The 11,327-nt window shown below is 50.1% G+C and overlaps 1 protein-coding gene across 1 annotated transcript; it reads left to right on the top strand.

Moving 5' to 3' along the window:
* Positions 1-7,039: 7,039 nt before the first annotated feature.
* LOC116575715 (T-cell surface glycoprotein CD1b-like) lies at positions 7,040-10,953 on the top strand. Its single transcript, XM_032317130.1, has 6 exons — positions 7,040-7,706; positions 7,900-8,166; positions 8,817-9,095; positions 9,308-9,586; positions 9,911-10,004; positions 10,663-10,953. Exons 1-6 carry the CDS (start codon positions 7,592-7,594, stop codon positions 10,682-10,684), a joined length of 1,056 nt encoding a protein of 351 aa, XP_032173021.1. The 5' UTR covers positions 7,040-7,591; the 3' UTR covers positions 10,685-10,953.
* Positions 10,954-11,327: the final 374 nt, after the last annotated feature.

Raw genomic sequence — 11,327 nt, 5'->3', positions numbered from 1 at the left:
CTGCGTGCTTTTGGCCATTTTGCGGAATTCTGAAATGGTTTATTCAGAATTTTATGTCCAGTATTATCACTTACCCAGCCATTTGGGGTGTCCTGCTCCCCATAGACACTTTGTAGCATTATAAATCAAACGAGAGTTTCAGTTCCTTCCCATTGAAAGCAAAACGCAGCCGTACGCAGAACCCTTTATCGAGCTGGTGACAAACCACAAGTCAGGAACTATTTCAAGAGACTTTAAAGCATAACAGCTTACTTCTTTCCAGGGATATACCCCACGGACAGAAGATAAAACTTACATTGTTTTCAATGACCGTATCGCTCATGATAGTGTTGGGGTTGTCCTAAGCCCTCTCACATGCATGGTCCAGCGGGATATAGGGTAGAGTGGGGGATGGGTGACTATGTAACTATATCGATCTACCAGCAACCAGGATTTTCTGTAGGGGGAGAAGAAGTTGTGAGATAAATGAGTAAAACTCTGTGCTTCTAGATGCGAGTTGAAAGTATAAATATGAACTCATTACAGTATTCTTTTTTCCCCTCTGTGTCAATCTTCTAATGTACCGATGTTAAAAAAGGACAAAACAGAAAGAGTTTTACATTGACCTCGTAGAGATCATCCATTCCATGCAGCCGTGTTCGCAAACCCTGTGGCCAGACACAAAGTCAGGGCAGGTCCTGGGGCACCTGGGTGGCTCAGTCGGTTAAGCTTCTGCCTTCAGCTCAGGTCAGGATCCCAGTGTCCTGGGCTCGAGCCCTGCGTGTGGCTCTCTGCTCAGCAGGGAGCCTGCTTCCTCCTCTCTCTCTGCCTGCCTCTCTGCTTTCTTGTGATCTCTGTCTGTCAAATAAATAAATAAAAATTAAAACAAACAAACAAACAAACAAAAACAAAGTCAGGGCCGGTCCTGCTCAGTCCTAACCTCCAGGCTGAGCCGTCCTGCCCGTTCATGTAGGATCAGGGCATTCAGTGAGCAAAGCCAGGCTTCTTGGACCTCCGCTTTCCCTCTTGCTTCTGAACCAAGAGGTGAGAGAAGAGCCAGCGAAGGTCATGGCATCACCCAGAAGGAGATGGTAGGAGCAGGACTGGCAGCTTTCTTTACTCCTCGGGGCTCGGTGCCCACAGACTGACTTTAAGAGGCCCCCTCGCACAGATGTGATTGGCTCCAAGTGCGGCTATTTCGGTCTGAACCGTGAGGGTCACAGCAGACACAGAGTGGGTGAGTGGGAGGGAATGACTAGAGAACATGTCACAAATGTTATGTCTTCAGAGAAATAAGGTAAGTCCTGCTGCTCCCAAACACCGTGAGGCAAGGAGTGGCTCAAGCCAGGGTTTCGCAAAAATAGAATCTGTGTGCTGAGGGGCCACCCCTTCCCATGAAAGCCAAAGGCCCTGGAACAGAACGGTGGAGAGCCTTTTTTTAATCTCCCGCATTAAAATGATGGCTAAGTTCATTTTGGGGAAAAACAGAAACACTAACCCCTCCCTTCAAGCTTTAGTAGTCAGCAGAAATCTGGGCTCTGAAGAGTCACAGACACCCCAGCCCCTCCAGGTTATTTACGGTAGTGGCCGCTGGATAAATGTGATATCGTGGGAAATGCGGGAGCAATGATGTGTGTGGTGCTCCCTGTGGGCAGCTTACGGCAGGAGTGGCGCCCAGCGTTGCAGCCCCCACGTGGGACCGTCAAGCACAGGACCCGGGGTGAGGGTGCTGGGGGCGGGCGATTCCGTGTTCCATGGATAACAGCAGGAAGGAAAGGCAGAACGGTAAGGTGTAGGCACCGCATTGGGAAACATCCCCTCCAGACATTGTGCTAATAATACCTTAAGAGCCTGCGAGCCTGGAAGGATTGAGAAATTCTAAAGAAGTAAGCAAAAACAAGCAAAAAGAGAGGGTGGAAGGTGTCGAAGATGCGAGAGCTCCTTGTGGGTGTCGACGGGTCCTCTCTGTCCCCAAGGGCATCTTCCCACTTACGTGGACTGGAAAGGCCTGTGTCAAGGACAAGAGCGTCTCGTGGTCCTTCCTAGCACCAACACTCAGCAGCTCCTGGGGTCACAGATGTCACAAACGCAGAGATCCCTGGGCAGCCTGACAAGGTGGTTTCGGGGGTCCAACTGGGTTGTCAAGGAGTCTACAGCCATCTTGCAACTCACACCAGTGCCCAACCTGCCAACATGAACTGAGAGCCTGCCTGGGCCTTGCTGACCCCATGATCCTCCTCGATAAAGACATGGTCTCCAGTACGTAAAGGAGGAACAAGGCGCCTTTGCTTAATTTCTGGAGAGGTGGCCTTGTGACAGCAGACTTTTCCGGACACAGTGAGGCCAGTCCTTGCACCTGCCACATTCCCTCAGGGTGACAGCCACTCATCACAATGGTCTTGCTGGTCTGGTTTCCACATGACGCTGATGGGTGACTGGGCCCCCAGATGCTGCCCTCTGTGCTCAGACTTGCCCTGGAGCCACTCGCGCAGCCCCGTGGCCACCAACTTCTCTCTGCAGCCTTGTTGAAGTTGGCTGGCCTCTCCGTCTACCTGGGATTCTGCACAGTATTTATTCTTTAAAAAAAAAAGTTCACTGCTTAAAAAGCCCAGAAACCAAGACTAAGCTGGGTCTTTACTTTCCCATTACAAGGGACCAGAAAGCCGTGGGGAGATGACTGATTCTAGTTTGGGGCAGGGAGCTTCTGATGAAGTTCTAGAACATAGGTGAGGTTCAGTGGGACAAGGTCTGGAGCCTATGGCTAAGAAAGAATTCTTAAGACATCTCTGGTGCAAAAAAGTGGTTTATTAAAGCGTGGGGACAGGGCCCATGGGCAGGAAGAGCTCCTGCCCCAGGGATGTGAGGGATGGTCTATTACATACTTGTAAGTTGGGAGGGGGTTAAGGATGGCGTAAACCTCTAAGGAATTTTTTGGAAGCAAGGTTTCTAAGACCTGGAGGGGCTAGCTATTGTTTGGGAAAAATGTTATTTATTATCAGTAATAAAATCTCGTGACATCCTTTAAATGTCTATCAGTGGGTCATATGCTTGGGAATGATTGTCGACACTTTCTTGGAGGTTTAGAGATCAAGTTTCCTAAAGGAATTGTTCAAGTAGACTTACAGGGTCCTGGTTGGGGGTAGGGGTAGGCCAGGCTAGGATTGCCCTTTGCCCTTAGAAAAGCCTTAAGGTGGGGGTAGTTGAGTCCCTAGAGGAGAGTCACTCTGCCTGTTTTAAGGGCTTGTCTGTAGGTGAGGAAATTTAATTTTTCTTCTGCCTCTGTTTCCCTCATCACTCTTACTGGAGTCTGGAACAGCTCTGCTGCCCCACAAACGGATGGAGAGCTCAGCGAGGAAGGGGTGTTGTGAATTCAGAAGCAGGCTGACTTAGAAAGGATCCCTTATGCTCCACAAGTAAGCAAAACCATATGATAATTGACTTTCTCTGTTTGACTAATTTCACTCAGCATCATCTCCTCTAGTCCCGTCCATGAAGGACATTAAGAGAAGGAAAGAAAAGTGAATTAGGGGAAATCAAAAAGGGAGAGGAGCCATGAGAGACTGTGGACTCTGAGAAACAAACTGAGGGTTTTGGAGAGGAAGGCATGGGGAGGTGGGTGAGCCCGGTGGTGGTACTAAGGAGGGCACGTATTGCATGAAGCACAGGGTGTGGTGCATAAACAATGGATTTTGGAACACTAAAAAAAAAAAAAATAAAATTAAGATGTTAAAAAATAAAAATAAGTAGCACCTGGGTGGCTCAGTGAGTTAAAGCCTCTGCCTTCCGCTCAGGTCATGGTCTCAGGGTCCTGGGATGGAGCCCTGCATCAGGCTCTCTGCTCAGTGGGGAGCCTGCTTCCCTCTCTCTCTCTGCCTGCCTCTCTGCCTGCTTGTGATCTCTCTTTCTGTCAAATAAATAAATAAAATATTTTAAAAAATAAAAAATAAATTAAAATAACTGATAACATTATATCAGGGCATATCAGGGGTTAAAAAAAAAAGGAAACGATCCCAAATCAAGATGGGACAATTAGAGCCTCAGCAGAAGCATGGCTAGGATACAGCCAAGCATTTCAAATACACCGACATCCCTGCACGTGCTGCAGGAAAAGTAATTCATTGGTCACCCGGAAAGCTAAGCAAACAGTTCGTTCTCTTGAAGACTGGCAAATAAACGGAAAAGACCAAGCATTTATTCTGTCTTTGGCTAGCTCAGCATAACGAGACAGTTATTTAGGAGAATATATCCTTTTAGAAATACTTTAACTAATAAAGAAGGTGGAATACCTTTGCGTATCCCCTGGAGAAATACCAGATGTAGGCCAGGTGGTATCAAGGTGTACCGGGGAGCTCCTGACCCCCGCCCAGAGGCTCCATGAGTTCAAGACCATTCTTATGACAATACCACGACGATGGGTCAGTGTGTGTTGTTCTCCAGAGACTGTAGGCATGTCATATGGCATCAGACGGTATTTGGAAGCAGTTATGAAAATATAGCTGCCTTCTAGCAAGTCAAATATTAAAGAGAATGGCAGCTGCAAAGCCGCTATTATCACTATTTTTTTAAATTTATTTTTTATTTATTCTCAGCATAACAGTATTCATTACTTTTTCAGCACACCCAGTGCTCCATGCAATACGTGCCCTCTATAATACCCACCACCTGGTACCCCAACCTCCCACACCCCCACCACCACTTCAAACCCCTCAGATTGTTTTTCAGAGTCCATAGTCTCTCATGGTTCACCTCCCCTTCCGATTTCCCCCAACTATATTTTTTAAAATACACATTCAGTTTATTTTCATTTTAAGTTAGTAAATAAACACACATTTTATTTTATTTTATTTTAAGATTTTATTTATTTATTTGACAGAGAGAGAGAGAGAGATCACAAATAGGCAGAGAGGCAGGCAGGGTGGAGGGGAAGCAGGCTCCCTGCTGAGCAGAGAACCCAGTGCGGGGCTCAATCCCAGGACCCTGAGACTTTTGGGGCCAATTCCACGTTAAAACCTGTTAAACCCCTAGGGCCTGCCCGGGCCTACTTAACCATAGGAACTCCATGTTGCCTAGGTAGCCATTTTGTTGTTTGATAAACGCCTCAGCAGTTACTGATAACGGTTCTGGGTAACCGTTACTAAAACACACACCCAAAACAAGGCCAGATGGTGGAAACATCCAATCAGCCACAGCCACATACGTAGAGGTCTGCGGTTGTGCCCTATAAAACTAGCTTGTAAGACCGAGGGGTCGCCACTCTCTTTGGAGGCGGGCCTGGCCGGTCAGTCTGACTTCTAATGCTTGGCATAAAATAAAGCTTTGCATGACTTTCACTTTGTCTCATTCTCGTTCCTTTGATAACGGACCCAACAAGACCACGACCGGAGCCGAAGGCCCAGGCTTAACCCACTGAGCCACCCAAATGCCCCAGTAAATAAACACATAATTTAAAAATGTATTTGTTTTTTCCTTCTAATACAGTGACTGCGGAAATCTCACGTTTGGCTCCAAGATGCTTCTCTTCTTTGCTTTGGGGGTAGAATTTGAGGGTTAGTTATATTTCTATTGTGGGGATCTTGGAGGACTCAGAGGTAAGTTTTCACCTGTTAATACTGTTCTCTCTCCTTTTCACCAGCAAAGGCAGGACCCTGTCATCTGAGCTTCCTGACTGGAGGACACTGGGTGTCCAGAGATCCATGTCCCCTCAGGCTTTTGTTTGGGAGCCACGGGCCATTTGGGGAGGAGAATTTATAGCCCAAGTGTGGAGAAGCTGTGTCACAGCCAAGCTCTGTGTGTACCTCTTGCAGGGACGCCTGAGGTCTGGTTTGCATGGAGCAGGGGTGGTGGGGGTGAGAGGGGCAGCATACAGTGGGGAGGAGAGAGGGGTGGCAGAAGCACCTGTTAGGTGCCTGGCCCTGGAATGAGGCTGAAGTTCTCAGGCTCCCCGTGAGTGTGCACCAGGATGCTGAGGGCAGGCGCTCACGGGATGCAGCAGCATCCTTTCCCAGCCCAGCTGCCCTGCCTCCCCGTGCTGCCCCGTGGCTCTCAGGGGAGGATCTGTCCTGCGGGAGAATCCGTCTGCTCACTGTGCTCACACACCACTAAGTTTTAACACCTGTGCATGCCAGCGAACCAACAGCACACCCAGCAGAGTCTTGGGTGCTCTACTCAAGCTCAAGGCTCGCAGAGAAAAGAAAAATGACAATGTCGACGGTAAATAATATTAAGTCTCTGCTGTCACTGGCTGTGACCCAAAAAGCGAATGAGCTTATAAGAGGAATTGGATTCCCGGAATATTGTCCTGGCTCACATATGTTGCGATCAGTCTTGGATAAAGGCCACTCTTAATATCGTGAACCATTCATTTCCAGGCATAGAGATCGTTAAAATCCTCATTTTGCATTTTTTATCTACGTAAATGGATCATCTTGGTGAAGGCCCCTGTGCTTGGATGTTACTACCACCTTCTGCTAGATGATATGTAGATCTATGCAAATTTGTCATTTCTTCCCGATTGGAGAAAATCCAGGGATTCTCTTTACAGCTAGCATTGATTAGGGACCTAATAGTGCACTCAGCAATGCTCTATATATTGTTACAACGTGCCAAGGGCATTCTCAGAGAAGACAGGACGGCATCTTAGGACAAACACCTCTAAACTTTTGGTGAGAAGTGACAAGCTCCTTGGTCACCTCGGGATCTTTCATTTGGTGTCAGAAAGGCCAAAATGCAGATCGAGGTTGGAGAGAGACTCTATTGCTTGTGAACCTTCTAGAGAAATCTATCTTTGACTCCCTAGGTTCTCCGGGCCTCAAAAAGATTTGTTACTCCAAGCTCCAAAGCTAGAGAGCTACTGAAAAGAAGACCATATGCCAGTAGAAAATGTCACTTTCACTGTCACAAATGACTGTGGTAGAAGCTCAGTTTTGTTGCAGTGTACACGGCAGTGTTGATCCTATTTGATTTGGGGTTTGGATCTGTAGCACGGCAGTCGGGGTGGTGTCTGCAACACCTTGCCTTCCTGTGAGTGACGGTCAACATACACACCCCCACCATGAGAACGTGGATGAGAGGGATGAGGCAGGGGGATGACATGAGCAACAGGGACAACAGGGACCCTGAGGACACGGGGACTGGGGACGACAGAGGGCCAGTGCGGAGAGACTGGGAAAAGTCTGAGCTGGATGGATAAACCTAAACTTCCTTCCGGGTCAGCGTGAGCTCCGGGAGCTGCCGACGTGACCCTCTTCTTTCAGGGTGTGGAAGGACAGGAGTGGGCTGCTGACATGGCCTGTCAGTGACGTGGCCTGTCAGTGTCGCCGCGGCGCTTCCAAGATAGTAAGTGCGAAGGAACTGAGGGTGGGGAAGCAGCTGAAGGCCAGGGAGATAAAAATGTCAGAGTTAGTCGGGCTGGAGTGGAAACGAGAGGCGAGTGGGAGGCCCGGGGCTGTTGGAGTGCAGCCCTCCTCCCCTGGCTGGCGTGTGTATAGCTTGCTTCGCTCAAAGCCCAAATCTCAGACCTGGAGACCTGCCAGCTGAAGAGGAAGTCCCTGTCGAGCTCTGAGCCGAGCTGCTGAAGCCTGAGACCAGCAGCGGCTCCGAGAGTCTCCGGGAGATGCTGCTCCTGCTGCTGGTGCTGCCTGCGGTTCTCTGCCCGGGCCGTGGCGGTGAGGAAAGTGGGCAACAGGCCACACCAGCACGGGGACGGGGTCCAGATAAAGCCCCGGAAGGTCAGGCTTCGCCAGCCCGGCCCACCACCCTCCAGACCGGGGGAGGGGGCCTGAGGCCCTGGGGACCAATGTCTTGGGCTCTGTTGCTCTTCAGACCTTGGGTCCCTTTTCTCTGGATCTTCCCAGTGTCCGTCATCTCATCGTCTCCCGCTTCCCTTTCTCCTCACGTTTCTCACCCTTCCATTCCCCACAGCCTTTCAGGGGCCCACTTCTTACCAGGCCATCCAGATCTCGTCCTTCGCCAACAGCAGCTGGGCCCAGACCCAGGGCTCCGGCTGGGTGGGCGACGTGCAGATTCACGGCTGGGACAGCGCCGCGGACAGGGCCATCTTCCTGAAGTCCTGGTCCAAGGGGAACTTCAGTGATGAAGAGGTGGCGGAGGTGGAGGAGATCATCCAGGTCTACCTCAGCGGGTTCGTCCTGGAAGTGCAGGACCACGCCTCCGAGTTCCAGATGCAGTGTGAGTCCAGTCCCCTGACACGGGGGCTCTCACGGACTTTCCTCTCCCCTGCTTCAGGCTACGACTCCCTCTGATCCCCCCTCTCCCCCGCCTCCCACCGACACACACACTTCCTGCATCACCCAGCTGCACGCACACACTTCTCTGAAGTTGTACCCCTGACCCCACACCCCCACGGAGCATTCCAGGCTGGTCCTGCTGCTCACCCTCTGCTCTGCTAGGTGAAGGTGACCCTTTGTCACAGCTCCGGGTTGGCTCTTGGGTAACTTGCTTCTCTCAAACCCCAAGCAAGAAGCCCCACTTGTCTTCCCCAATGCCTGCAATCCCTCTCTTGGAGCCTCCTGCCTGACCCTCTTTCCAGTGCATCTCTCTTACTGACCCTGGATGGCTGGCCCCCAGCCTGCACACCCAGCCCCGTCTCCCCTCTGACCTCATACATCATCTCATCTCCTTCTCTATCATTAGTGACCTGCACGTGTGCCTCTCCCTGGTTCTCAGCTTCCTGAAAACTCTCAGATTGCTGTGATGAGATTTGGGCTCATCATGTCATGCCTCAGACCTTTTGCGTCACCCAAATCCCAAATCCCAGGTTTTTCCCTCATCTCTTTCTTCCTTGCTTCTTAGTAACTGTCCACTTTCCTTGTGCCCAGACCCCTTTGAGATCCAGGGCATAGCCGGCTGTCAGCTGCACCCCGGCGGGGGCACCGAGAGCTTCGTGCGGGGGGCTCTGGGAGGACTGGACTTCGTGAGCCTCAAGAATTACTCCTGTGTGCCCGCCCCAGAGGGTGGCAGCAGGGCACAGCGCATCTGTGAGCTCGTTAGTCAGTACAAAGGCATCCGGGACATTGGCGAGAAGCTCCTCTTTGAAACATGCCCTCGGTATCTCCTGGGCGTCCTCGATGCAGGGAAGACAGAACTGCAGAGAAAAGGTTAGTCCCATTCCCCCCTAAGGCTTTTCCCTTTCACTTCCCACCACGTTCCTTAAATTGAAGAGGAGGTACCTATGAAGAGAGGGACTTAATCAATACTCTGGTTTCCAAAGGAGGAGAAGGGGTCACTGTCCAGACTTCTGAGTTTCCAAATCCCTGTCCTCTAGAGTGGAGTCATAATCTGATAATCTCCCTGCTCCTTTCTGCCTCAGTGAAGCCGGAGGCCTGGCTGTCCGCCGGCCGCCCTCCCGGTCCCGGCCGTCTGCTGCTGGTGTGTCACGTCTCCGGCTTCTACCCGAAGCCCGTGTGGGTGACGTGGATGCGGGGTGAGCAGGAGCAGCGGGGCACCCGGCGAGGCGACGTCCTGCCCCACGCGGATGGGACGTGGTATCTCCGAGTGACCCTGGACGTGGCGGCCCGGGAGGCGGCCGGTCTGTCCTGCCGAGTGAGACACAGCAGTCTGGGAGGCCAGGACATCGTCCTCCACTGGGGTGAGAAAGAGCTGGGGCCCACCTGGGCATGGGGGAGATGGTCCTCAAGCATAGAAGGAGACACTGGCCACAGGTGGGCTTGACTCATGAGAGGGGGCTGGGGAGGGACAAGAGGAGGGATAGAGGGAAGGGAGAAGGATGGAGGAATGAGGGGGAGGGGGAGAGAGAAAACGGGGGGAAGGGGAGAGGGGAGGAGGGCTAGACAGGGGTGGAGGGACAGAGGGGCATACTCAAGAGTAGGTGACCATCAGGTAGGAAAAGGAAGGCCAGAAGATTCAGAGAATGGGTTTTGAAGTGACATCCTGTGTCCTTCCCAATTTTCAGGAAACCCCATCTCCATTGGCTTGATATCATTGGCAATAGTAGTGCCCCTCCTGATCCTTTTGATTGGTTTTCTCTGTGGGTTTTTGAGACGCTGGTGAGTTTTTGTTTCTCATCTTTTTCGTCTGCCTATCGGCTCCTTCAACCATTGCATCAATCACAGCACCTTAGCCTCGGTCTCTCCGCCAGACTCTCCCTTTCTTCCCAGTCCCATCTTCCTTACATAAATCTATCATTTAAATTGTGGTAAACCTATCCTCATAAAACATAAAACCTACCATCTTCACATGCATAGGTTAGAAGTATGATGTACACTCACATTTTGTGCAACCGATTTCTAGAGCTCTTTTCATCTTGAAAAACTAAAAGTCTATACACATTGAACAACGCCTCCACCGTCCCTGCTCCCCAGGCCCCAGCACCCACCATGCTATGCTCTGTCTCTAGGAATTTGATGACTCTGGAGACTTCATATAATTGAAACCTTTAGGAGTTGTCTTTTTTGACTGGCTTACTTCTCTCAGCACAAAGTCCTCGTGGTTCATCCATGTTGTCCCACGTGTCACAATTTCCTTCCTTCTCAAGGCTGAGTAATGACATTCCTTTACACCAAAACAACACACTGTTTATCATTCATCCATTGATGGATGTCTGGGTTAATTCCGTGTTTTGGCTCTTTGTGAAAAATGTCACTGTGAACATGGCACCATAAGTGTCTATTCTGTAGAGATATTTTTTGCTTGTGTTCTTCACAGGTCATATCAGAGTATCTCATGAACCCTTGTCATGACTCCTCTTCCATCTGGAAGAAGCACCCAGAAGCCTAGAAGCTCAAGCCATCAGCCTCCTTTTTCATCAAACAATCCTGCTATTTGATCACGTCGAGCTCCCATAGGATGCAAGATAAATCACTACTTACAACTAGCAGAAAAGTAATAGAAAACCGTCCATTTATTATGAGATAGTATCAATAGTATGGTTGCCCTGATCTACATGTGAGATGTGGAAAAGAATGTGTCTTAGAATAAATGGAATATGGTATACAACTTGCGGGTGACGTCTCTTTGGTTTTCTGTTTTAAAGCTTTTTTTGTTCTGCTTCTGCTGAAATGTCCTTTGTCAAAGTAAGCTAGCGATAATCATGCCGCGATGGTTGTATTTGCAGAGCTGCCAAGCATGCTTGCCACAATGTCTCTGTCTCTGCCTCAATGACTTTCTAACCCTGGAGGCACAGCTGAGATGCTTCTTCCCCCAGGAAGCCTTCCTTAGTGCTACAGTGGAAGTGTGGCATCACGCAGAGATTCTACTTCACTCTGTACCCATGGCGTTGAGCTACTTCTGACTTTCTCCCTTTACTTGTGAGTTCCTTGAGAGAAGAGCTTGGCCCAGGTGGATCTCTGGCAAGAGCTCTTCTGTGCATG

The sequence above is a fragment of the Mustela erminea genome, chromosome 17 (assembly GCF_009829155.1).
Source record: "Mustela erminea isolate mMusErm1 chromosome 17, mMusErm1.Pri, whole genome shotgun sequence".
In the NCBI taxonomy this organism is placed as follows: Eukaryota; Metazoa; Chordata; class Mammalia; order Carnivora; family Mustelidae; genus Mustela; species Mustela erminea.
The sequence above is the reverse complement of the archived record's forward strand: the minus strand, read 5'-3'. Positions and strand labels throughout refer to the sequence as shown.

Coding starts and splice junctions, on each gene's coding strand:
- LOC116575715 (XM_032317130.1), top strand. CDS start 7,592: ATGCTGCTCCTGCTGCTGGTGCTGCCTGCGGTTCTCTGCCCGGGCCGT. Junction 9,096..9,307: donor GACAGAACTGCAGAGAAAAG/GTTAGTCCCATT, acceptor TTTCTGCCTCAG/TGAAGCCGGAGGCCTGGCTG. Junction 10,005..10,662: donor TGTGGGTTTTTGAGACGCTG/GTGAGTTTTTGT, acceptor TGTTCTTCACAG/GTCATATCAGAGTATCTCAT.